Source organism: Petromyzon marinus, chromosome 79, assembly GCF_048934315.1.
Source record: "Petromyzon marinus isolate PM22_M1 ecotype Great Lakes invasive population chromosome 79, UKy_Petmar_22M1.pri1.0, whole genome shotgun sequence".
Lineage (NCBI taxonomy): Eukaryota > Metazoa > Chordata > Hyperoartia > Petromyzontiformes > Petromyzontidae > Petromyzon > Petromyzon marinus.
In genome coordinates, this window is record NC_133745.1 from 24282654 (window position 1) to 24310395 (window position 27742).

At 45.7% G+C, this 27742-nt stretch overlaps 1 protein-coding gene across 6 annotated transcripts in view; it reads left to right on the plus strand.

Moving 5' to 3' along the window:
* The window catches only part of LOC142907491 (ribonuclease inhibitor-like), a 37590-nt gene that overhangs the window by 7619 nt on the left and 2229 nt on the right, over nucleotides 1–27742 (plus strand). For 2 of the 6 annotated variants that reach the window (XR_012931047.1, XM_076057066.1), the window contains 5 exons: nucleotides 7373–7758; nucleotides 11490–13163; nucleotides 24644–24727; nucleotides 25295–25381; nucleotides 27203–27286. Coding sequence is in view for 3 of the 6 variants with exons in the window: in XM_076057066.1 (XP_075913181.1) it covers nucleotides 12001–13163; nucleotides 24644–24727; nucleotides 25295–25381; nucleotides 27203–27286 (1418 nt within the window). In the remaining 3 variants the exon portion in view is untranslated. Of the gene's footprint in view, nucleotides 1–7372; nucleotides 7759–11205; nucleotides 11271–11489; nucleotides 13164–17731; nucleotides 17843–22719; nucleotides 22770–24643; nucleotides 24728–25294; nucleotides 25382–27202; nucleotides 27287–27742 lie in introns of those variants that run through there. The other 4 variants (XM_076057067.1, XR_012931049.1, XM_076057068.1 and 1 more) reach the window with 4 other exon arrangements.

Sequence of the window (27742 nt, forward strand, 5' to 3'; positions counted from 1 at the left end):
GGAGGTAGTCCCTCCAGACTAGCTTGCCTCTCACTGGCTATCACGACATCTATACTGCTGGGGCTTGAGTCTTCGCTTGAGTCTTCACTGGTTATCAGCTGGAGCTTTCACTGGTACAAGCTCGAGCCGACCCTAGCCAGGGGTTCGGCTCTGCCCATTGGGCTCTACTCTTCAGGGCTCCAGGATGCTCTTCAGTCTTCGGCCGGACAACAACTGCTGGGACCGCTCAGGGACCTGACTTATATATAGGCTCCTGGCTCACTCCGCCCCTGGCCACGCCTTCCTTCTAGGACCGTCTCCGAGGGTCTGGAGAATGACATCATCTCCCCAGCCCCCTTCCCGGGATCTGGGGTCCCGACCGTTGGTCACGATGCTCCCCCAGGGATTGCCTTGGCCAACGGCCCGTCATCATTAATCCAGCAGGTTCAGCCTCCCCTCTGCTCCCTACTGACACAAGCTAGTACTGCCGGCTATGATTAGTGGCGATCATGTTCAACCATGCCACTACAATTACATAGCCATTGAGGAATGCCTCAGTGATCTTTGCCGCCAACTGTTTGGGAAGCGGCCAGGCCACAGGCCATCATGAGAAATACTCGACTCCCACCAGAAAATATTTATTCCCACGAGCGGCTTCTACCGCGTGTACTGCACACACCCCTTCAACAAATTAGCAGCATCCTCAGCCATGCCAGGCCAGAAGAAATCCGACTTACGTGTGGCCAATGCTAGTTTATGCACACCCAAGTGCAACAGACGCTCGTGCACCGCCCAAATGACCTTACCCCGCAGGGCGGTGGGCACAACAATGTTGGAACATCGCATCTCTCCGTCCCAATGCATGAGCAATCCACCTCTGCGAATGAAAGAGGCGACACCCCATCGATCCTCGCCCCCATCAGTCTCTCTGACTCCGCATCGCAATTTAAGCAGGGAAGCGTCCTCAACCTGGAGGCGCCCCCATTCTTCGTGGTCCAATCCAATGACAGCATCACGCGCCACTGGATCCCCAGCTCCCTCAGATGTTACAACCTCGGCCGATGCCGTAAGGGTAGGGGGCGAGTGTTCGTTGCGCGGCTTACAGCGACCGGAGCCCGAAAAACTTGCGCAACTCTCGTTCGTGGGTAATCGCGAGAGGGCGTCCGCGTTCGTGTGATGGGAGCCTTTGCGATAGGTAACCTGAAAAGAGTAGTCACGGAGGACCTCCAACCAGCGTGAAAGTTCGCCAGATGGCTGGTCAACCTGCAGCGCGTACTGCAGCGCCGCGTGGTCCGAGCGCACCTCAAAGTCTCTCCCATACAAATATGGAAGATACTGTTGCAAGAAAAACACGATAGCTAACAGTTATCAGCGTGTGACACAGTACCGCTGTTCAGCCGGAGACAGCACTCTGCTTCCTTATGCTGTTCTGTCTCTAGTTGCCATTGACAACTAGAGACAGAACAGCTCCAATGCCAGTGTTACTAGCATCTGTATCAAGGACAAACGGCAAGGAAAAGTCGGGGTAGTGGAGGGGAGGGGCGTTCACCAAGCCATCTTGGAGTGCAACAAATGCGGCCTCCTCATGGGTGGTGCCGATGTCACAAGTCGAGGAGACTGAAGTGCTGTGACAAAAGGGCCATTGCCTGAATCGTCTCTTACTATAAACATTTCATTTCAAAGCGGTGTTATCGAAGAAGTTTTTTTGGAAGATAAATAACATCGCGATGGGGGGAGGGGGAGATAGCGGGATTGAGGGGGAGCGATTAGGGGGGTTATAGAGGTGGGTGTTGAGTAAAATAGTATCAGTGTCTTGTGCTTGAGCCTAGGGGCTATGCCAAGGGGCTAGGACATTGAGAACACGGATTCGAATGAACGTCTCATCTTGCCACATGCTTTTTTTACTATCTCCATCAGTAACAAAATCAATCTACAAAGCAACGCTGCTTCTAAAATGGGTATAGTACTCTGAAGCATGTAAAAATGGTAATGTACTGTCAATCGTACTTTAACAGGAGCATTGTCTCTTTAAAGGTCACGGTTTTTGTTGTTGACATGAACTCTATTGGCTTCCACCTCCCTGTTCACAGAGATCGTCAATAGAGGCTGAAGTCTGTTACTCGCGCACAGTCAGTCGAGGGAGTGATAGCCCTCACTGTGCCCTTCAGCCCGTGGCGTTGCCTATGGGACTCATTGTCCCGTAGCATCCCGAGTTCACAATGTCGATTAAAGCGACACCTTTGTTTAATAACGATCCATGAAATTAGTGGGACTTTATATAGTGTGACAGTCTTGTCTTTGGTAATACTGTACTCATGTTTGTTTCTGTTGCCTGGTTTTTAATTGGTAAAGCTGTGATCGTGTTTGATCCCTCCACTGGTATCCGATTAATTTCTGCATCAAGCACAATATCCCCTTTGCTGTCTTCAAGTTCCACCATGGACACGCTCCTGCTTGCCTCTCCCATCATCTTATTCCCCTCCCAATGTTCTCCTATATCGTCCCTACCATCTCGCTTTACTCCCCTTCACCCATTCTCCGCCCAGCAACCAAGGCTTCCTGTTGGAACTTCTAATCAACCTTTACTCATTCGGAGGTCACTCATTCCCTTTTCTTTTGATGCAATTATTTGGGCCTGTCACTTACCATCCACAGATTTCTCCTGTGATCATCACTTTATGTTCTCTCTTTAGAAATGTAGGCTGAATGTACACCTCCTTGTTCCCAATGATGATTGTATCTCACTGATGTGCACATCACCTTGACAGAGGCTCTTTTTAAAGGCACTCTAATTGATTATTTCTCATTTCACAGCCTCCACTACACTACTCAGCAGATTATACCCCACTTTGTTCGTCAAGACTTGCTTGAGGCAAATATAAGTATGGTCCAACAACTTCTATGACTGACACGGCACGAGTAAGACTGCCTGCAGTCCAACCAAAAAGGCTGCATCATTGAAAGCTGGTTTCAAGCCTGCCCTCCACGTGTGTTAAAAGATCTTACTCACCCATGTGATGATAGTTGAGCCTCTGGGTGTCAGCATTTCTGCTCTGATATTGCAAGTGTTGGATACTAGTGATTTTTCATTTTTCTTAGGGTACCTCTCACTTTATACTCAAATGGCTCAATGCAGAAGGTGTAGGGTCTTTGGTTGCTGTGGCTTGCATGAGCTCTTCAAAGGGATATGACGAAGAGCGATTCTGCATTTGGGAGCATAATTACTTCTAGCATGCTAGTTTCCGCCTTCAACTGCTGAGGAGCTTGCCACTGGCATTTGTAATTGCGCAGGAAATATTAAAGTAGGCTCCCCTGAGCTGACTGAAGTTTGCAAAGTCATCCTTTATTTGACTGAGAGTTATTATTCAACTGCTGCAGCTTTTCCATCAGGCCCCCTCTGTTCATGCCAGATCTGAGTTTTGCATTGCCTTCTTAGGCCCTTGTAGCAGTTTTTACGTTCGTTTTTCAATTAAACACCACGTTTAATCACTAATCCATTCATTTCCAATATTGCAACAGGTTGTTGGGCTGGTCTTGGCGGCGTTGTTTACATAATCTTGAAATTGTCCCAAACTGTTGGTTCCTCATTAGACAGGAGCGTGCATTACCACTGCCCACCTCCACATTACAACCATCCCCACCATAAGAATTATATCCAGTATGAGCTGGAGAAGCTTTTGTTGAACTTCGAGAGTACTACTAAGAAATGGGGTTTACGTTCATCCCCACATAAAACAAAGCACCTGCCTGGGTATTCTGTCATCGTATTCTCCCATCCCTCCACTCCCCATGAGCAGTGGGGCAGTTTTGGACAGAGCAGAACAATTTTCCATACCTGGAAAGGGTGCATGTGACTAGCTCCAGTTTGGCAGCAGAGGCCATGCTCCGAATCGGTTGAACATAATTATCTCAGCTGCGTAACACACTGTGAATGCTACATTGCCTGTCGCTCCATGTAAAGCTCTGGGTCTTCTCAGCCAGATATCCCCTCCCTTCTCTACATTTGAGAAATTTGGATCCCTTTTAAAGGAACATCCACACTGGTTTTGCATATTCAAGTTGTCTACGATCCACCGTGGGCTTAACAAACTAGATTATGTGAGCAGCTTAGATCCTTGAATGATCTGGACAAATGTCCATCAGTGAGATACTAAGGCAGGTGAGGCAGCATTGGCTGGGTCATGTAGCCCAAATGCCCAGTCACTGTGTACCCAAACAGCTTCTGTTTGTCCAGATATAAGGGGCTTATCGCTATAGGCAAGAGTTTGACTGCAGTGTAACAGAAGGATGGTGGAGCTGTTTGGGCTTGCCAACAGCTCAACCAGTGGTTTCAAGATCAGCGTCTCTGGAAGAGTTTTGTGAAGGATGTCCGCCTCCAGCAATAACGGAGGGCGGAGGAGTGATGCTCACAACAACGAGCGGAGTGCAGAATGAGTAAAATGCAGCAAGGTGGAACAGTAGGGAGCACAGGTGGTAGATCTGCCAGTCATCCCTGTCACTCAACCCATGACACCTTTATCTATCCTGTAACCTACTGCCCATGAGCCTTCGACAGTCCACATGACCTCAATGTGCACTTAGCCTGGCACAAACACTTTTTTGACGTCACCAATTTTGAGTGGCGAATGGCTTTTATTGTTATTGTGTTTATGTATCCACCCCTTCATGTGTCGTACTGGCCTTCTTAGGTGCTCGCTAGCAGAACTAATCCCAATAATGTAAAAAACGATATGGGAGATTTTTCTCATTTGTATCTTGTATGTTTGTGTACATCGCCTATGTGTGTTTGTGGCGAGCCATGCTGCACAACAAACTCAGCCACAGTTATCAATAGCACGTGATATCTACACTGGTTTTGGGTCCTCTAGGTTGTGTCTGCATTAAATGAGTGCCTGGTACAATGGGTAATCAGTATAACCTATGAGACAAACGTGGCCAGGTGTGGTGCTGGCCATTTCTACCCCACTTTGCGTGCAGGTCTTCAAAGGGGCTCACAGCACTTGACCCACCAGTCTGTGGAGCTACATGGGGGATGTTTGTGTTGAAGCTCGTTCTGTCGGCGTAGAAGACGCTCGACAGTTTATCCTCTGTAGGGAGCACGCGTCTGCTGTGTGTAGCGTGGAGCTGCACGATAGTGAAACCAATAGAGTTGTTGCGCCTTGGGCGTAAACATCAATGTATGTCCATTTGCCAGGTGTTATTTTTTTCATTTCCTGTGGAGATGTGTGCTGTATGAGAGAAAAAGCGACTAAGCCCACGCCCTCACCCCCTTCTCCCTATTGCATTATCTCCTCGTACTATTTGACTACTCATAAAATCATACGTATATAGTGACACCACAGGGATAAATTAATATTACTTGTTATAGCACCTTCTTGTAGAAAGAACGCTGGTTAAGTCAGACCGGCCTGTATATGTACAGTATAGATATTTAGTTTGCAGCAATGCAATACACACAGCTCAATACACAAATAGTTAAATGTATAAATATCTCATACTAAAGAATGGATTACTTGGGTTTACAAACATGATGTACAAAACTCGTTATAGTCTCATGCTCTGCATGCTGTTGTAAATGCACGTGGTGCATACTCACTGACCAGATGCTTCGTTATTATTGATACTAATAAAAAATGTTAAATTAAGAATTTTCTTCATCAATTTCTCACGTTAAACAAATATAGGGAGGCGTTCATCCAGCGGTAGAGAGACAATGGCTGCTGATGATGATGTAACGTGCCGCTAATTTTGAAGAATTCCTAAGAGACAGTGCAAGTGGAGATTCAAAGGCATAGGAAGGTGGTTGCACAGACACCTGGACCACTGCTGTCCTGTATAAGTGATTTATTTAACATAATGAACATTACAGTAACATTGACGTTGCCTCATGTGTGTACTTTAAGTTTTGGCTTCCCCACACAAACACACTACCTCCACAAAAGGTCATGTTTACTCATTTCTGTGAAGCGTATTCAAGTTTAATTTATTAGGTATAGCCCTGTGAGCCATGCGGCTCTTAAGTCGGGTGCAAACGCAACAAACAAAATATGAATCTACATTGCAGAAAACTATTGAACCACAACCAGACCAAAATAAAGCTACAAAAACAATGTAACAGCAGTAATCATAGGAACTGTGATTTTAAAATTAACAAACGATAAACATAACATGTACGACAAAACCTGCAGCCATAGCTGGCAGCACGACACTCCCAGTGTATGATGTGTGAGTGAGTCAGCAGCAGCGTGAGTGAGTGTATGATGTGCGAGTCAACGTATGATGTGCGAGTCAGCGTATGATGATCGAGTCAGTATTAGGTTGAGTGAGTACATGATGTGTGAGCCAGCGCATGATGAGTGAGTCAGTGTATGATGTGTGAGCGAGTCAGCGGCAGAGTGAGTGTATGATGTGCGAGTGAGCCAGCACACGATGAGTGAACCTGTGTATGATGAGTGAATGGGTCAGTGGTTGTTCGAGTGTATGATGTGTGAGTGAGTAAGCGCATGATGAGCGAGTCAGTGCATGATGTGTGAGCGAGTCAGTGCATGATGTGTGAGTGAGTCAGTGCATGATGTGTGAGTGAGTCAGTGCATGGTGTGAATGAGTCAGTGTATGATGTATGAGAAAGTCAGTGTCGGCTCCCTCTGCCTGCGCTGTCGCCCCCCCCTCCCCCCGGCTCCGTCGCCCCCCCCCCCGGCTCCCCCGCCCCGTCGGCCTCCTGGCTCCATCGGCTCCCTCCGTCGGCTCCCCCGGCCCCCTCACAAATGGCCCCGCCAGCCGCTGCTGGGAGCGCGGTATGTGACGTCATACCACTGCTAGACAACCTCAGAGCACCCTCTACCCATACATTGAGAGCATGGGAGTGCTCACTACATAGGGACTACCCAAGATCAAACCTGGCTCCCACCCTCTAATCGTCACTCAACTAGAGGTGACGCTATCCCGATCATTGCACATTACAACGCAATTTGCCGTCTGCGTGGCATCACGATGGTCGAGGCAGTGAGCACGTGGTGTCACGCAGCTGCTTAATCTGCTAAACCTGTGTGGTGTTTTGAATTAGGTTTACATTTTACTTTTCTTTATCGTAGTGTTGTGTTCATGTGAATGTTCAAATGCTTGCACTGAAGAGTGTTTTGAGATGCCTAAAGTGTTTCGATGCAATTGTATGTATTTCTATATATTCCAATGACAATTTTTAAGCTTTCATTACAATTTAAATAACTCAATGTATTCACAATCAAATACCTAAAGTCACAATGGTACCTAACCGAGACCTCTCAGATTTTAGTAGCAACATTTTATTTTTATAATTATTATTCTTTCCCGTACCAGTCTAAAATTACACGACTATGCTTACAGGTGACACATGGTTTGTTTTCATTTTCTTCAGGTGACTCGATGCATTTGTCGTGATGGCATCAAAAGTTTCTGCATGTGAGAGCATTAAAACCAACAAAGTGAATCTGCAGAAATACCTCCAGGCGAAGTCTTCAGAAGTGCTTGACTATTCCTATCAAACAGGGATAGTCCTGGACAGTGTATATGCGTCCCTCAAAAGCGAGAATAACCCCATGGCACGAACACGGGACCTGGTTGACCTGGTGCTCAACAATGGAGAAGAAGTGTGCATGAGATTCCTTAAAGATGTGCTGGTGCCACTGAGATCCGAGATCCCTCTCTTGGGTCAGTGGATATCACAGCATGAGCAGCAGCTCAACGTGATGGGTGTCGATCTGAGCACAACTGCGGGTAAAGCCATCCCTGGAGCAGCTTCTCGTGAGTGATGCTAAACTTCACGTAACCATTCGCATGTCTCTGGCAAGTTTAAGCGAAGGAATTGCTTTGAACTGATATGAACTGTCATTTGATATTCGCAAACTGCACCACTCTTGCATAACAACATCCCTCTCAGGAGGAGGACATTCATATTCCATTCCATAGCAGGGTATGTACAAGGGATCAGAAATTTGGAGGAAAGGATGGATGGATAATGGAAATGTGTGTCAGTATCAAAACATTGCATCCACACTGTACCCCAACATTCCTGAATTTCTGTCCTATCCTACACCTCCCTTTCCTTGCAAATGACTTAAACATGGTGATTTTCTCTCACCTCTTCAGACACAGGCATTTTATTTGAGCTGGAAGAATATAATGAGCTATGAAGCTCTCTTTCAAGTGTCAAGCCCAATATTTTTGGCCATGGCAGCAAACCCATCAGCTGCCTTGGTCTCCATGACTTGGTACAATCTGGATTCCACCAAGGCCATTTCGTTGAAACTGTTTCCCTATTGAGGGTGAATGACCACCTCTCTTAAATTATGGAAGCTGCTTCTAGTTCTTGACTTTTGGGCTGCTTTGGATACCACACACCACTCCATCCTATTGAATCGGCATGGCTACGCAGGCATCTCTCACACTTCCCCATTGCTTCTGCTTCCCCTCTAAAAGTGAGCCCTATTTTTGCAAGCAAGGACTGCCTTCTGTTCAGAAGTCCCAATTATATGGTGTTCCACGTGGCTCGGTCCTTGGCTATCTGCTCTTCTCAGTATAATGTCTCCTCCTTTGTGGACATTTTTTACTCCTAATTTTTTTATATTGACTAGCTATGACTGCTATTCTCTTTGGTTCTATTCAGTAAAGTCACGTAGGTAAAAAATAAAACAACAAAAATCACGACGTTTCGGCCACAACACAAGTGGCCTTTCATCAGGTGAAGGGACCAGGCTGTCTCGAGGACAGCGCTGGAGTGAAACACAGCCACGCTCAGACCGCGACCTTTAAGCTGTGTGCGAGGAAACAAGGTGCCTTGACAAAGGAATTAGCATAAAAATTTGCATTTGATTGGCCGACTTAGCATGATGAACGGCGTAGAGGTGGTGTACATGCGGGTGCACATGCCGGTTGGCGCGGAGGGGGAGTTTACCTATTGATGGTGTGAAAAGGGAATTTTTAAGAGCTCATTGCATTTCGGACCAACACCACCTGACCCGTGAATTAAAACATGTACACCTGGCCCTCAAAAGGAATGGATACTCTGACCGTACCATCCGCCAAGCTGTTTCTCCCTCCATACAGAAACAACCACTTGATACTCCGGTGAAAACCATCACACTACCATATATAGCAGGCGTTACTAAAAAGATTTCCAAAATTCTAAACAAACACAAGATCCAGGTCCGGTTCAATACAGTACACAAAATTCGTGATCTGATCCCATCCGTGAAGGATGTCATTCCTGACTTACAGTACCCCGGGGTTTACAAATTGAGTTTTACCTGCGGTGCTTGCTATATCGGGGAGACAAAGCGACATGTCTCTGACCGAATTCGCGAGCACAAATCAGATTTGAAACACGGCAGAACGAATTATTCTGCCGTAGCTGATCACTGTTACAACGCTGTGGGTGATCACGATATAATTTTCTCCGATACCAAGGTTCTTTGCAAACCCACGGGTTTTTATCAGAAATTTGTTTACGAGGCAATTCAGATCTACAAACACAGACACAATTTCAACCGAGAAGATGGTTTCAAATTAAGCAACCATTGGAAAGATGTTGTAAATCGAACCAAACATTAAACTAATTTTCAATGGTACAGTATATTTTTCAAGTAGTGGTACCCCAAACTTTCGCAGCTCTTAAAAATTCCTTTTTCACACCATCAATAGGTAAACTCCCCCTCCCCCCCCACGCCAACCGGAATGTGCACCCGCATGTAAACCACCTCTACACCGTTCATCATGCTAAGTCGGCCAATCAAATGCTAATTTTTATGCTAATTCCTTTGTCAAGGCACCTTGTTCCCTTGCACACAGCTTAAAGGTCGCGGTCTGAGCGTGGCTGTGTTTCACTCCAGCGCTGTCCTCGAGACAGCCTGGTCCCTTCACCTGATGAAGGCCGCTTGTGTTGTGGCCGAAACGTCGTGATTTTTGTTGTTTTATTTTTTACTAACGTGACTTTACCGAATAGAACCAGAATATGGATCCTTGCAGTCACGAAAGCTTTAAATCTAGAAATGACTGCTATTTCTAATGACACCCCGCCTTTTAATGCCATTGACTCATGAAACGGAACCTACTCTCTCCTCTTAACTCTTGAAAAATGTTGATACTCCTACTGATACTCCTGCTGTTATGGAGTGACTCATGCAGCAAGCTATGGCTGCAAAGTTTGGTAGTACATGTTATGTGTATCTTTTATTGTAAAATTTAAATTAGTTCCTATGATCACTGTTACATTGCTTTTATAGCTTTATTTTAGTGATTTCTAAAACGTTTTGGTTTAGCCATATTTATTTGTTGTAGTACAGAGTTAGACTGATAACTTTAATCTAAATTGTCTTATGGTTGTAATTGTTTGGCTTGCATCCCACTGGGATGTTTGCACACAGCATTGATATACGGTGCTTTTTCCGGAAGACTTTGCTGTTTTTTCCTGGATTTTTCTGTTTGCGCGTAGTCACTTTAAGATGTTTCTTGTTCCTGGTTTTGTTTGTTGCAGTTGCACCCGATTCAAGAGCCGAATGGCTCACAGGGCTATACAAAATAAATGAAACTGAAACTGGATTGGTTATACTTCACTCCAGATTCAACGTCAAATTTGTAGACCTCGTCATTTGTAAAAAAGTCCACGGGAGATAATGACTCCGAATATATGATTCCCGAGAAATTAAAATAAGATCAGATACAGAGGGATCAGGCTACTCATGGTCACCATTGCCCAAGTGGTGAGAGACTGGGTTCAATGTTTCCTTGGAAAGCTGATGGAAGTTGTTGAGCAAATTTGTCATTGGAAATCGACACTCTCCACAATGTAGTGGCTGCCACAGTGTTTGCTGATGATGCAGTAGCCAGATTAGTTGAAGTTCAAGTGAACCTACGATGTATGACGTGGGATGCTACGAGTGTTGTGATTCATGTGTCTGTTCTTGTGGAAGTGACAGCACTTCATCTTCTCTGCTGCTAGGACCGTGGCTGGTGTACTGCACTCCACCAGTGTAGCCCCCGTGCTACGTGATGTAGGCCAGCTTGAGATGGGAGAGGAAACACAGCCCCAATACCAGTGAAATATAAAAAAAAAAATCAACATCCTAGACAAAAAAAAAATCGATAATTGTAGGATAAGGCAAGCAGTGCATTTTACACACAGATTGATAGAATTAGGTTGTGATGATGCTGATGTACACGGTAATGCTAAATGTGGTACTATCTTTTTCACAGGCAAAACAAACAAGACACATGGTGGTAGCATTTTTGTTATGATAAAACATATTTTTTTACAAAAGGTACAGTGTTTATAAAAATTGCATTTGGAGAATATACACATCGTGAAAACTTCCACACAATAATTCATGATGTACATGATGTTGCTGCATTATCCATGGTGAATGAATTCGCTACGCTTTTTTTACATAGTTTATTTTAAACATATTTGTCTGCTATAGGAATATGTTTTTTATTGTAAGTGAAACTGATCTGCTCGTTAAATTATTTGTGTCATTTAGATAAGCCTGGTGATGATTTCAGAGAATTATTGCTGAAGCTGACATCATTAACACGAAACTACGACGCACGACCTGGAGAACCTGCAGTGTTTTTGCTGGAGAGGATGGTGAAGCCAATTCTGGTTCCCTACTACCGCCATCAAGAAACCAAGGAGCACGAGTTACTAGCGAGAGGCAAGCAGCACGAGGAGCTGATGAAGAGAGCACAGAGAGAAGGGATTACTTACAAGAAGCTCTTTGATCACATTGGAAAAAAAACACACCCCCGACTGGTTATTGTAGTGGGGACTCCAGGCAGCGGTAAAACCATGTTGAGCAAATTCATTGTGCACAGCTTGCTGTCAGGTGAGAAAGTATTTGCACGACGCTTTGAGCACATCGTGCTCATAAGGTTCAGGGAGATAATGATATTGGAGAGGTGTCACTGGCAGAGCTGTTTTCTAAGCTGCACTCATGTTTGGGAAACAAAGCGGATGAGGTTTTCGCAAACCAAGAGAGAACCCATTTTGTTATGGACGGGTTGGACGAGTTTGGAAAGCGCCTTGACTATGCCAATGCGTGCACCGATCCACGTAAGACGGCAACAGTAGAAGCCATCATTGCTGCCCTAGTGAATGGAAATCTCTTGCCCAAGGCCTCGGTCTTGATAACGACCAGACCCATTGCCATGGAACAACTGAGTCAAGTGAATGTTGATCGAGCTGTTGAAATCACTGGGTTTTCCAACAAAGATAAAATAGCATTTTTTTACAAATTTTACCAAGATAGGAGTCTAGCAGAAAGGGCACTCAAGCTCCTGCAGGAAAATGAAACAGTGAATACATTGTCCCAGAACCCTTCATTCTGCCATATAGCAGCCATTACACTGAAGGAACATTTACAAAAGTCTGAACATTCTGAGATTATCCTCAAATCAATGACCGACCTCTTCACACAATACGTGTTTGGGCTCATAGTACACCATGGACGTGGCAGCTGCTGTGCCAAGGAAATTGTATCGTCTCTTGGCAATATGGCTCTGAAGGGGGTTCAGCAAAACATCCAGATGTTCAGCCAAAAAGATCTAGAAGAGTTTGTTGTTAGTTCTTCTGAACTAGGAAGTACATTCATCAACAAAGTGTTCACATGTGAGGGCATTAAACAAGGGAGTTGTTATTCATTTTCACACTTGACAATGCAGGAATTCTTTGCAGCGATAGCTGTGCATCTGTCACATTCAACATGGCCAGTGAATGACGTCATCAAGGCTATTAAGGACAGCAAAGATGGGAGGTTTGATGTGTTTCAGAGGTTTTTTTGTGGACTGGCATCAAGCACTCCATGGAAGTTCTTTGAGGGTATCTTGGATCCTCCATCTGCAGATTATCAAAAGGAAATAATCGAGTGGCTCAATCGCAGCATGAAGAATCGGATGGTTGACAAACACAGGCTCAACAGTCTCCTGCACTGCGTGCACGAGCTGCACGACCGCAAGTCCCTGAGTGATGTCACTCGGTCCATGACTGAGATAGACCTGTCATTCACAAGGCTGTCCCTGCCAGACTGCGCTGCCATCTCCTGGATCCTGCTGCAGCGAGAAGAACCTGTGGAGACACTCAACCTGTTCGGCTGTGGCATCGGCACCGACGAAATGAAGAGGCTTCAGCGTGGACTGCACAGATGTAAACATCTAGTGTAAGACTGGCACACCTTGCATTCACTACTTCACAAATTGTGTGTGCATAATTGTGCGTGATATCAACTCAGTTTCAATTGAGCACCAGGTGCAGTGTGTAAAACATCGCTACTCGGGAGACAAAAGCAGCCGGGCGTGATACTGGCCACCCACTCCATCATATGCCATGCCGGCTTTCATAGGTGCTCCCTAACGGCACTTTCCCCAGCAGTCTGTTAAGGCTATACGGCAGATCTTTGTCTATAAGAATCCTCACTTATTAACTGTGCATACAGTACAATGTAACTCCATTCTCACGTAAACACTCGGTCTTGCGTAGCCCAAGCATGAACACAAATTTTGACAAATTCTTCCCCTTGCCACTGCCATCATTGTCCTCACTCACTTCACTCCTCTCCCCGCACGCCACGCTCACCCCTCCCTTGATACCTCCCATTAACCCCCAATCTGCACCTGCCTTCACTTTTTCCATAACCCATCCCCCACCCTTGCCCATACCTTCACTCTCCAGCCGCATACCCACTCCCACTCATCCACTGAGGGATGAGGTTCGGTGAGTGAGTGCGTGCCTGCTTGAGTTGGTGGGTGACTTGGTGGGTGGATCGATGAGTGAATATGTGGAGTTAAGTGAGGATGTGAGTGGCGTGTAAGTGGGTTGGTGAATGAGTGAATTAGTGTGTGAGTGGGTTGGTGAATGAGTGAATTAGTGTGAGTGGGTAAGTAAATGTACAGTGAGTAGGTGGGTCCACAGTGAATGCTGCACTCACTGTACGTTAAAGTACAAAAGGAAAAAAAAGTTATGCATATTCATGGATGCTGTAAAGTTTTCCATCATCTTCAGCAACATTTAATTAGCGATAATGATAGCCCTCACACTATATGCAGGGAGTGAGGTGACCTTAGGCCATACTGAGAAAATGTAGCCCTGATTGCGACTGCGGTGGAGAGTGAGGGTAACGGTTTGATCCACGTGTCCGATTCAAGCCCCTGGTTCACAGTGGATCATGGTCAGTGATTGTGCTCACCACTACAGAGACAGCTAATTGGTAATGGGTGTTAATCTTAGTTGTAAAGCATTAAAGAGACAATGATCCCCCAAGTAGCCCATATAAACTGGTGGGGAAAGTGAAGCCAGTGACAGGGAACAAGCACACACTATTACACTGCACTTTAGAGCACAAAGACAATCTCCCCGTGGAGCCTGCATACACTTTTGAGGCAAGTGCTGATCGCACTTCCCTGACCAGCACCGTCCTTGGCTGTCTTTCTCTCCCCATTGCTGATGTTGACACACCACCAGGTACTCATTTAAGGCAGAGTCACCCTACGGGAGTTCCAGGACCAGAATTTTTTTCATCACTCACCACTGATGCTGTTTACGGATATTGAACCCAGGTCACTTCGTTTGTAATGTAATGTGCCAACGACTTTCCCACCATTCCCCTAAACGCATATAAATACACAATCAAAGACACTCGTATATACACACAGACATGTACACACACAAACGTACACATAGTGTACATATAAACTCACACACTCCTACACATGTACAAGTACAGCCTTTGGTCAGTCTACTGCTGGATAAGGCACTCCCACACCATGCAGGTCTTGGGGGTTATTTGACCAGACATCACCAATCTTGTCAGTGTGGGTTGGTGTAGAGCATAGAGATGAATGTTGTTCCATTGCCATAACGCAGCTCCGCAGGCTACAACAACTGTTGTTATACATGTTAGTCTTGGGTAGAAGCACCATCCAGCCTCGAGCCTATTTAGATTTTCAGATTTATTAGACCTTACATGTGTAGTGTTCGATTTCACTCGGACAACTTTTGTCTTTCTTTGAACACCGTTTTATTTACAACTCTCAGCATGTCCTCAATATTTTACAGTATCCATGTCGCCACGGCTCGCTCGTTGTGCTTCACTCGACTCGCTCGCCACCTTTGTCTCTCCACTCCCCCACGATTACTTCGCTTACTCAGCCGCTAACTTCTTCATCTCTGCTCTCCTATATCACCGTCACTATGCTCTCTCCACTGCTAACTGCTTCGTCTCTGTTCAGCTTCGCTATCGCTACGCTCTCTCCACTGCTGGCTGCTTCTCTTCTTCAGCTCTGCTATCGCTACGCTCTCTCCACTGCTGGCTGCTTCTCTTCTTCAGCTCCGCTATCGCTACGCTGTTTCCAAGCTCTGTCTCCAACTCTGTCTCCCAAACTCTGTTTCTCCAACTCTCTGTCTCCAAGCTCTCCACACTTCAATTCCCCACTGTTCACTCCAAGCTCTCCAACTTCAACAACCTTGCTCCAATTGCCGACCCCCCAATTTATCCCCGCTCTCATTACTCCCCAATTAATTAGTCCGTGTCCCAACGACGCTCCGCATCGTTCGAACCTGTTTCTCCTCCAGACCTTTAGGTGCCACTCTAGCCTTGGCAACAGCTCCAGCCAATCACAGCCGTCCTTGGTTCACCCAGCTTAATTGCCCTAATATAACCTGCACTGTATTTGCCTTCGCTACAGGCTGACCCAACATAACCCGTAGTGTCTGTGTTATCATGTAATCACGCTGAACACATCTTTGAATTCAAAGGGAAACCCATGGAGACGCGACCGCTGCACAGGCGTTAGTTCAGGGTTTTGCATATATAGATCTCGCAACCAGTCCGGATCATCTCCATCACCCGGCAACATCTCACTCTGTCCCGTTGCCAAACACGCCTCCCCTTCCGGACCCGGCGCTGCCGTTGCATGCGCCAACGTTGTACCCTCCAGAATGACGACCGATTCGTGTCCCACGTTTACAATTTGTATTAAAGGGTCGCAATTTGCCGGTACAATAGTCAAAGCCCCTACCAAAGTGGGCATCCGTGACACAGCATTTGAGGGCGTCAGCAATATACCCTCCTGTTGCTCGCCGAAAGGCAACTGTTTTTTAAAGCGCAGCGGCACAAGCATCTGCGTGCCAGGCGGAACGCGAACGGTGCGGCTCACCACGGCCTGCACCACGGCATTCGCAACCGCAAGCTTAAAAGACGTTCCCAAAAATTTTAGACATTTTCCCGATGGCAATTCCAAACACCCCTTTCTCTATAGAAATTCTAAGTGGCATCCTTTGCAAATAATCCGTTCCCAACAAACACGGTACCGCCAAGGCCTTGGAAACCAAAATATTCCCCGTAACGCTCACTTCGCCAATTTGATTCGTCGCGACCATACAACCCATAATACCGAGACTGCCACCATTTGCTACTATGCACGGCCCATCAACCGGTTCTAGGGCCTGGGGCAAAGTTGGCAATAAGCAAAAAGTTTGTAACGAGATAAGGGTCGCAGAAGCCCCCGTGTCAACAATAACTCTGACCATCACCCCTTGAATAAGTGCCATCACATCCGACGACCCCGGCGCAGCTCCCAAAACACGATGCACCAACGCGCCCCACACGTCCTGACCGTGCGCAACATACGAATGAGATGTGAATGGGTGAGATGACGCAGATTGGTGATGTGGAAAGAGCGGCCGTGTATTGAATGTATCGCGACTCACCCGGAATCCTCGGTCCTGGGAGAATCCTCGGTTGTAGCTGGTCGGCGCCCTTGGAAGGCCGCCCCTGCGCCACCAGCAGTCGCGGGCAACATGTCCTCTCCGTCCGCACTCGTAGTACATCCATACACCGCGGGGCGACGCAGCATGCCCGCGGGTGGCACCCCGGCCGCCGCTGCAATCGGCGGTGCCTCGCCCACCGCCACCGCGCTCTCGGACGCGGCAGCGCTCAGCAACAGCAGCTGCGCACCCACCACCGCTGGCTCATCGCGGAGGTCCAGGTTGACTTTGATGTTCCTGGCGATCTGTAGAGACATGTCATCGTCGTTGTTGCTGTCAGGAAGCGAAAGGACGACTCGTAGCTCCTTGGCCAACTGCAAAAGCTTCTCCTGCAGCAAGGAATCCAGGGCCTCCTGGTCCATCGCCAGGTATGCTACTTGAGCGAGGGCCAACAGCGCGCTGCGGAATGCAAGAGGGGATTCCGTGTCCTCCCGCTTCCTTTGCTGGAATCTACGTTTGGCGACCGACCGCGGCTCGTACACCTTGCTCATTGCCGCGAATGCCCCATCCAGTGTTGACCTGACGGTGGCAGGGAATCCATTAAATGTCGCCAAGGTATCATCATCGAGGGCCGTCGGCAGTGCCCGCAGAGCGGCACCCTCAGTCCACTCCAGAGATTGATAAGCTGCTCGGAACCGTCTTGTAAATGCCGTCCAATCCCCAACTTTGGCCTCGAACCGCTGCACATGAAGTCGCCGTGCTGTTCCCGATGGTGGTGCTTCATCGTCGTCGGATTTCTCCAATCGCTCCGACCCCGCGGCAACATCTGCTGGTCGACTTGACACCGTCGGTTGCATCTGGTCCGATGTCACAAAGCGGTTAAACGCCTCCGTCAATGTCGCCATCCTGGCCTCCCACTGGGCCATGAGGACTCTCCAATCACTCGACGGTGCGGGGGTCTCGGCCTCGCTCGAACCGCTGTCTCATTCTCTAGACTCTCGTTCAACCAGGCCCTCCGGAGGAGTATCGGCCACTTGGCAGGACACGGGCAAGCACGTCCTCGTCGTTGCTGTCGTCGGATGAGTCCACCGGCACGTTCTTCTTCTTGGCCGCCTTCCTTGACATCTCGGCATGGTTCGTAGTCACTCTGACCCGAAATGTAGTGTTCGATTTCACTCGGACAACTTTTGTCTTTCTTCGAACACCGCTTTATTTACAACTTTCAGCATGTCCTCAATATTTTACAGTATCCATGTCGTCATGGCTCGCTCACCGTGCTTCACTCGACTCGCTCGCCACCTTTGTCTCTCCACTCCCCATGATTACTTCGCTTACTCCGTCGCTAACTTCTTTGTCTCCGCTCTCCGCTATCACCGTCGCTATGCTCACTCCACTGCTAATTGCTTTGTCTCTGTTCACCGCTATCACCATCACTATGCTCTCTCCACTGCTAACTGCTTCGTCTCTGTTCAGCTTCGCTATCGCTATGCTCTCTCCACTGCTGGCTGCTTCTCTTCTTCAGCTCCGCCATCGCTACGCTCTCTCCACTGCTGGCTGCTTCTCTTCTTCAGCTCTGCTATCGCTATGCTGTTTCCATGCTCCATCTTCAACTCTGTCTCTCAAACTCTGTCTCTCCACTCTCTGTCTCCAAGCTCTCCACACTTCAATTCCCTGCTGTTGACTCCAACTTCAATTCCCCGCTGTTCACTCCAAGCTCTCCAACTTCAACAACCTCGCTCCAATTGCCGACCCCCCAATTTATCCCCGCTCTCATTACTCCCCAATTAATTAGTCCGCGTCCCAACCACGCTCCTCGTCGTTCGCACCTGCTTCTCCTCCAGACCTTTAGGCGCGACTCTAGACTTGGCAACAGCTCCAGCCAATCACAGCCGTCCTTGGCTCACCCAGCTTAATTGCCCTAATATAACCTGCACTGTATTTGCCTTCGCTACAGGCTGACCCAACATAACCCGTACTGTCTGTGTTATGTAATCACGCTGTTTCCACTATGCACCTTCCTACTCCACTACACATGTACACTAATATACACACTCTCATATATGAATATACAACAACAACAACCGCCATTCGCCACTAAGTGGCGGTGACGTCACCACGACGCTTGTGCCAGGCTATGTGCACCCTGAGGCCACGTGAAGTGTCGAACGCCCGCTGGCAGGTGGTCACGGGGCAGACCCAGGTGCCACGGGTCGACTGACTGAGATAACTGGCTGATGCACCACCTGTGCCCCCTACTGTGCCAACCTGCTGTGCTTTAGCCACCCGGCGCTCCGCTCGCTGTTGTGAGCGTCGCTCCTCCGCCCTCCGTTGTTGTTGGAGGGCGACTGCCTCCAACTGCCCAGTAGCATCCTTCACGAGCCTCCTCCACAGAGGCCGATCTTGACACCGCTGGTACCAGTCATCGGCAAGTCCACTCAGCTCCACGTCCTCCTGTACCACATCACTCCATCTCTTCTCTAGCCCGTGCCGCGCCCGCTTAGCCCCCTCAATCCGGCCAAACAAAAGCTGTTTCGGCATGCGTTGGCTGGGCATGCGGGCTACATGACCCAGCCATCGCAGCCTTGCCTGCCGGAGGAGCTCACCGATGGGACCCTGCCCAGATCTTTCAAGGATTTGTGAGCTCCTCACACAATCCAGTCTGGTTAAACCCAGGATGGATCGTAGGCAGGCCAGCCTAAATGTTTCTAACCGGCGAAGATGTTCCATTAGGGGGGTCCACGTTTCGCAAGCGTAGAGAAGGGAGGGAATGACCGTGGCCGAGAAGACCTGAAGCTTAGTGCGGAGCGACAGACCAGGTAGCTTCCACACAGCGTTACGCAACCGATGAAAAGATATTGCCGCTCGACTGATTCGGAGTGAGACCTCTGCTGTACACACTTTACACACCCCTGTTTGAGTCTGCAGTTTTAATGTGACAGTATTTTTTTACATGAAAATGAATGCAAGGAATCTTCATATAATAAGGATTCACATTCATGAGGCGCAATTCATCCAGTGATATGAGTGCGCCATGGACAAATTAGTGAATATACGCATGTATGTGCGTTATTTACTTTCGTTACTGTGTGTGTATGTAGGTGTGTAGACGAGGAGTAGTAGTGTCGTGATTAGCGCTACGCTACGCTATGAACCCGGCGTCCCGGGTTCGATTCCCGCTCACGACCAACACCGGTGACGATTATCTGAACCGGACCTGGGCCTCCCTCTAGGTCGACTCAGCCTCAAATGAGGACCTGGTGCAGTGTGTAAACATTGCCACTAAGGATACAAAGGCGGTCGGGGTGGTGTAGGTCACTGTTGTATATGTTGGTTGTGAAAATTTTGATGAAAATAATAAAAATTAAATGAAATTTGGAATTTGCGTAATTATCCGCAATTATGTTAGGTGATGCAATTATGCGCATAAATTATGCTAATTCGAGATATAATCATATTCATTAATGCTCGTGTGTGTGATTATGCTATTGCAATCCGTTATTATGATTAGGCCCCGCCTCGCTGACGAGGGTCGGATTATCAATCGGAATAATACAATTCTTCGTATGAAGTTATACAGGTGCTGTGAGCATGCCAGAGTCAGCTCAGCTTCCTTGTTTAACTTCGTATTATCGATCGGTATAATACAATTATTCTCGTTTTAACATTTACTGAGTGTATTAGTGTGTTTATGTCAGGTCTCCAAATTGAGATCTCAACGCAGAATACAGTTCTTATAAATAAGATTATTACGCACGAAATCAGGAAGGACACACGCAACCACTTCTGCGTTAATCAATTTTATTCTAAACAAAACTTTAACATAAGGATATGCGAACTCTCAAGCTCGGAATTTTCAACACAGCATCAACACAGTAAACATCAACGATTGCGTTGTTTCACTTTGACAACTGCACATATTATTAATTCCACTGCGTAACGCGAGCTTAATTGGTGATAGGGAGAGTCGTTAAAACATGCAGGCACGCTATTCTACACAAAAACCTTAACACTCTAATATGGAAATTTTTGTACTTGAAATTGTCAGCATAGTACTACAGGCAATGTTCATTTCATTGATCCATCTCTTCAACCCTCAATAATCACGTTGTTAATTGGGTAACGGAACAATTGATTGCTTCCTCTGGGTACCACGAGCATATGGAAAATACGAATAAAAAGTCCTTAGTAGTTCATCCGACGATATTCATGCGAAAAGGCAGTCAAAACAATTATTATTCTCAAAGGCAAAAGTATACGTCAATGGATTCATCGGCAAGATTATGCCATTAAAAGAAAACGAACGACTGAGATACTTCTAAATGACCGTATCCACGTAACTCAATAGGCAGCAATGTTCTTCACGATCAGCACCTTGGAATGTCACTCTTCTTGATTGTCCCAATATGCGTGTTGTGTGTCTTCGTGAAACAGACGCAGGGTGATGCGTCGTGAGGGTGAGAGTGTGGGGGGAGGGTTATACGAACTGCTTTGTTCTCTTGCTCGGGGCGTCGGCTTGGCTGCTCGTGCTGGCAGATACGGTCTCTTTCCACTGATGTAGTAGCTGATCCGCACGTGCTCTCTGTGGAGATGCTCGAACGCGCTCTTTGCTGGTTCGCTGACTCTTTTGCTCATGGGCGGCTGGTCAGGCTCTTTCCATTGCTGGATGAGCCAAGTCAGCACACGCTTGGCTGCTGGCAGCTGGCACTCAATGTAGAATAAAAGTCTTTTAGCGATATTTCTTTCAGCTCTGAACTCACACTCGGTGGCACATCGCTACTCTGCCAGCCTCGCATCCTCGGTTGATCGCGGGGCCCCCTTGGAGCCTGCCGCTCGCCACCCTCTTCTGGCGCTTGCTGAGCTGTTGTCTTGTTGAACTGTCGAGTGTGCTATTGTCGCTCACTCTCAAAACTTGAAAATTGTATTTGCACACCTCTTACACAACTCTGATAGCTTAGTATGATACAGCTTATCGCAATCCTCGATTCTGCAAGCGACTCAAAACATCAGGATGAATGTATAATAACTTTCAGCGATACTCTGTCTGCCCATGCCGAACTCAGCACCTAACGTCCCCTCGCCCCTCTTCTCTGCGGGACACAGCACCCATTGCTAATGTCTCGAGGCCATGCCTCGGAGCTGGCTTGATGTCTTCTTCCGAACGCTGTCTCGCTGTCCTTTGCGGAGCTTAAATGTGAAATTCCCTCTCCTCTCTCCGCGTCTCTTGCGAGAGAGAGAAAAAACAGATGCCCTCCCCGTCCGCTGTCTCACCGCGGTCGCGCGCGTGATTGCCCCCCTCCCCTCTTGGTGACCCCCGGCGGCTGTGTTACATCAAACAGGTTTGTTTGTGAATTGTCCTTTGGCAATCTGGAGATTTTGCAGATAGTCGCTAACCTCTCTTTGCCCCGGAGGTTATTATTTATTTATTTAAACGACCTTTTTACGATCTCCCGTTGCTGTTTGCTGGTCCTTGTCGTAGCGGTGTTTATTTATTTATTTCAGTTACTATTTTAAAAATATCGGCAAATATTATTATTGATTTTAATTGTGGAAAAAGGGCCATATACAACACCACCCACCCCCTCGTGTGCCGTTCCGGCCTTCATAGGTGCTCGCTAACAGCACTTGCCCCTACAGTCTGTTAAGGCTACACGGGGGATCTTTGTCTTTTTTGTAAGATGAGGTCTTGCAAAACAACACCCTTATGAACACAAACACGTTTCAGATTATAAAGGTACAGTGCAGTATAAATGAATGGATGATTGTGAGTAAACTCCTTTTTGTGAATGCCACCTATGATATATAAAATGTCTAACACAGAAGCATTGAACAATGAGCAGCTTTGCTCATGAACGTGTGTGCTCTGGTCACGTGCACCGCCATTGTGAGTGTCCCTCACTCACCGCGTGTTTGACTCCGCGGTTCCCGTGGGCTCAGTGAGTCAGCGCTGTCCCTTCCCCTGTCCACCCGGGTTTAGGCTGAGTGAGAACGAGATCAGAGACAGGGGACTCCAACTTTTAGCCGACGGGATGTTGGAGAGAGAAGGGAGTTTGGAGACGTTAGTGTTGAGTAATTTCCTGATGCACACACACTAATATAGGTACACCTAAACAAATATATACACATATATGGACACAAAACACAAATATACTCACTATACCATAATAATGTATTTAAACGTCGATTATAACTTAATTTATATGCACTCATCAATTAAGTTATTAGCCACACTTATTACAGCACTGTTAACCACTTAAATAACAATACAATTACATATTGACTTAAAGCTTTCGTGACTGCAGGAATTCATACTCTTTAGGTCTTTCGGTAAAGTCATGTAGATAGAAAATAATATTTGATTATTTTTCTATCTACGTGACTTTACCGAAAGACCCAAAGAATAACAATGCAATTACCATTGTCACATTACCTACTATAACCAATGATATTGTTTCAACTATATTGTGTTAATACAGTAGATCATCGATTATCCAGCAGCATCGGAGGGGAGGGGTACTGGATTTTCAAAAAACACCAGATGATCACATCATTATTTAAAATAGCTTGTTTTTGCACATTCTTGAATAAGATTATGTTTTTAGGTGTTCTGCATATATATTGACTGTTTCAAATAGTTTACGATATAAAAATCGCTTAACTAAATATACAAAGACAAAATAAATATCTTGCTGTAAATAGTGACTATTTACTGTACCGCACTCAGCACTCCAATATCGAAGACTCTGCATGGGGTGATGTGCGTACAACGCTCTTGTTCAACAACTTGTGTTAGACATCGACTTGTGTTTGACAACTTGTGTTTGACAACTTGTGTTTGACAACAACAACAACAACATGTGTTTGACAACAACATGTTTTTGACAACAACAACTTGTGGTTGACAACAACAACTTGTGTTTGACAATCGCCGGACTGATGCAGCCTTCAGACCGGTGCTCTGGCGAACGCCGAACTGCACGCAATTTTCGCCGGATCAAGCTGTATATTTACTCTTTCTATTACTGTAGTTGTTAGTCATGAAAATGTATATAAGTGCAGTATTTTCATTGTTTAAGTTGTATGTAGTGTATAATGTACTGTATATATTTTTTGATGCGGAAATGGGAGGATGTTCTGAGGAAATTAGGAATGAGAGGCTACTGGAAGAGTTGTTGTGGAAATGCCGATATGCAGGCCAGGTGCTAAGTTACCTTGTGCCAGACAGTTGTCACTGGGGGTTTCCTTTAATTACATTGTGATGAGATGTTACATGAAACGCTTTCAGATGTGACCGCTTACAGAATGATGCAATATCGAAGATAAATCATGATTATTTGATCTATATATACATACACAGAGATTCTACAGATAACTTTTAGCAGACTTTTGGGTCATGTACTGTTCGGGAACACCTAATGAAGACCAGAACGGCACATGAGGGGTTGGGAGGCCAGCACCACACTCAGCCAACTGATGTTTACTTACTACACCAGGTAGTAATTTAAGGCTGAGTCGACCTAGGTGAGGTCCATGGCCGTTTTAGATATTCATCAATGAAGTTCGCCGTGAGCGGCAATCGAACCAGGTTTGTGGCTCACTGTGCTAACCACTGCACCACTACTTCCCACGTGCATGCACACAAATATGCATGCACTAAGATACACATGTACCAAACACGTATAGAGATGGACTTACACAAATGCACACATAGTAGACATTCACACACACATCACATTCAACCCAAAAATCTAAACAGCAGTTGCTATTTGCAAGCTCCTATTAAAGTTGACACGAGGTTCATTTGTGCACAGTAGCCACAAACACGACCCTCAACCACTGTCCCATCAACCACCACCACCCCTCACCATCCCCCACTCTGTGCCCAGACCCTCCACCCATCCCCTCTGCCCCGACTAACCACCTCTTCTCTTCCTGCAGTCTGTATCTTTGTTCACTGACGGACAAGTCGGGTTCCTCTCTCAGTGTCATCCTCAAGGCCAACACAGGTTTGAAGATTCTCAGGTAAGCTCTGCTGTTCGTTTCTCACTTGTGCTCTGTGCACTAACTGCTAATTATTGGTGCAACGCGTTGTCAAGTAAACATTTGAATGTGAACACATTTAATCTTGCTGTCCTGCTTAATCGAGTCCACTTTAAAAATGTTTTACTGTAATCTTAACACATTTGTTTAGTTTAACACATAGGTTAAAGCAATATTCACAACATTGTTAGCAGATACATTAATTGAAAACATCTCCCTGTGTTCTCGATGAAAATGTACTTCACTTGTGTGTGATCCTCTCTTGTAACTTTGTGTTTATATAAACACAAACACTTCATATTATAAAGGTACAGTGCAGTATAATTGAATGGATGATCGTGAGTAAACTGATATTTGTGAATGCCACCTATTATATATAAAATGTCTAACAGAAGCATTAAACAATGAGCAGCTTTGCTCATGACGGTGTGTGCTGTGATCACGTGCACCGCCATTGTGAGTGTCCCTCACTCACCGCGTGTTTCACTCTGCGGTTCCCGTGGGCTCAGTGAGTCAGCGCTGTCTCTTCTCCCGTCCACCCGGGTTTAGGCTGCGTCGCAACGAGATCGGAGACAGCGGCCTCCGACTTTTAGCAGACGGGATGTTGGAGAGAGAAGGGAGGTTGGAGACGTTAGTGTGAGTAATGTCCTGATGCACACACACTTATATAAGTACGCCTAAACAAATATATACACATATACAGACACAAAACACAAAGATATTCAGTAGCATAATAATGTTGTATTTTAACGTCGATTTTAACATAATTTTTATGCACTTATCAATTAAGTTATTTGCCACACTTATTACAGCACTGTTAACCACTATTAAATAACAATACAATTACAATTGTCACATAACCAACTCTAACCAATGATATTGTTTTAAATTATATTATGTTAATATATTAGATCATCGATTATCCGGCAGCCAGATTTTCAAACAACCAGATAATCGCATAATTATTTAAAATATCTTATTTTTGCATATTCTTAAATACGATTACATTTTGATTTAAAGCTTTCGTGACTGCAGTAATTCATATTTTTAGCTCTTTCAGTAAAGTCACGTTGAAGGGAAACAATAAAATAATAAAATATATAATGTATTTTTATTGCTTTATATATTTTATTATTTATTGTTTCCCTTCAACGTGACTTTACCGAAAGAGCTAAAAATACGATTATATTTTTAGGTGTTCTGTATATATATTTAGTGTTATTAAATAGTTTGCGATCTAAAAATCGCTAAAAGTAAATATACAAAGACAAAATGAATATTCTGCTGTAAAAAGTGACTATTTACTCTTATTGGTTCTTTCGGTAAAGTCACGTAGGATGGAAATAATAAAATAATAAAAATAAAACATTATAAAATTATCACGACGTTTCGGCCACAACATTTACTAACCGCACTCACCACTCCAATATCAAAGACTCTGCATGGGGTGATTTGTGTACTATGCTCTTGTTAAACAACTTGTGCTTGACAACAACAACTTGTGTTTGTCAATAGTTGGACTGATGCAGCCTTCAGACCGGTGCTCTGGTGAATGCCGAATTCCACTCAATTTTCGCCAGATCGCACTTTATATTTTCTGTTTCTATGACTAGTTATTAGTCATGAAACATGTATATACGTGGAGTATTTTCATTGTTTAAGTTGTTGTATGTAGTGTGTAATGAACTGTATATATTATTTGACACTGAAATAAAGCATAGCTGCTTGTTTTGTCACGCACTTTGTGCCGATCGCCGGACTGGTTCAGCCTTTGGAGCGGTTTTACCGGTTTCATCGGATGTTGGAAGCCAGATAGGCACGCTCTGGATATAATCAATGATCATCTGTATTTAATGTCATAGATTACAATTAAGAATTTTATATAATGAACGGCTGCAATCTTGACATTAATTGCCCACCCATACGTTTACATTAATAACACCACAACCTGACTCTTATTAAAGCCATAAATCACCAATGGCTCTTATTCGCCAACCCGATACATTTGAACATTATTTGATCCTTACCCAATATACAGTTTAAACTAGCCTTTGCCTCGTGATGGGTTACGTGGACATCTGTGAAAAAGAGCTTTTTAGCTTTTCAGATTCTCTAATATAAATAAATATTCAGATTTATATTCTGGCTCCTCTGCCTGTATCTAGTGGCCTTGCATGGACAAACGCGATTTTTAATACAAAATATTGCAGACCTCGCCAAATGCGGTGGGTTACGTTCCTGTAAAATGCCGTGTTGGACAAAGCCACATTAAACAATTAATAGACAAATAGGATTGCGTTCCTGGGTCCGAAATGATTACTCCCTCTGTTTAGCTGATTCTACGAGATTTCCACCCTTATTGTACTAAAAGGTGTTGAGTTGCTCTCCATTTCTTGTGAGTGTGTACACTTTTATTTTCCAGTTTCACCCCACTCAGTGCCTTTTCTCTCCCTGTAGTCTGATAGAGTGCTCACTGACGGACAAATCGATCCCAGCTCTCCATGACATCATGATCACCAACAAAGCATTGAGGAAGCTCGGGTAAGTTATGCAGCTTGTGTCTCATACGCGCTCTGATTGTTGCTACAAACAAAACAACTGAGATTCGTCAGTAACACTGTGGCCTTAGCAGGAGAAAATATGGAAAAGGCAACGTTTTGGAAATTGACCTTCACACCATGTTTGTGTGCTAAGAGAGCCATTGCCAGAAGTGGAGTGAGTAGTGGAGTGTATTCCAGTGCATTTAATATTCTCTTTGGTTCTTTCGGTAAAGTCACGTAGAAAATCAAATCAAATAATAATAATAGAATAGACGTTCCGATTGCAACACAAGCAACCATCATCAGGTAAGAATGAAAAAAATGGCAAACTTAGAAACACAATGCAACACAACACAGAACCGAACAGCACAACAGCCAACACCCCACCTGGTTGACCCCGCTCCTCCAAATAATGACAATATTCATTATCAGACCAATGAACATGACCAAACGACTG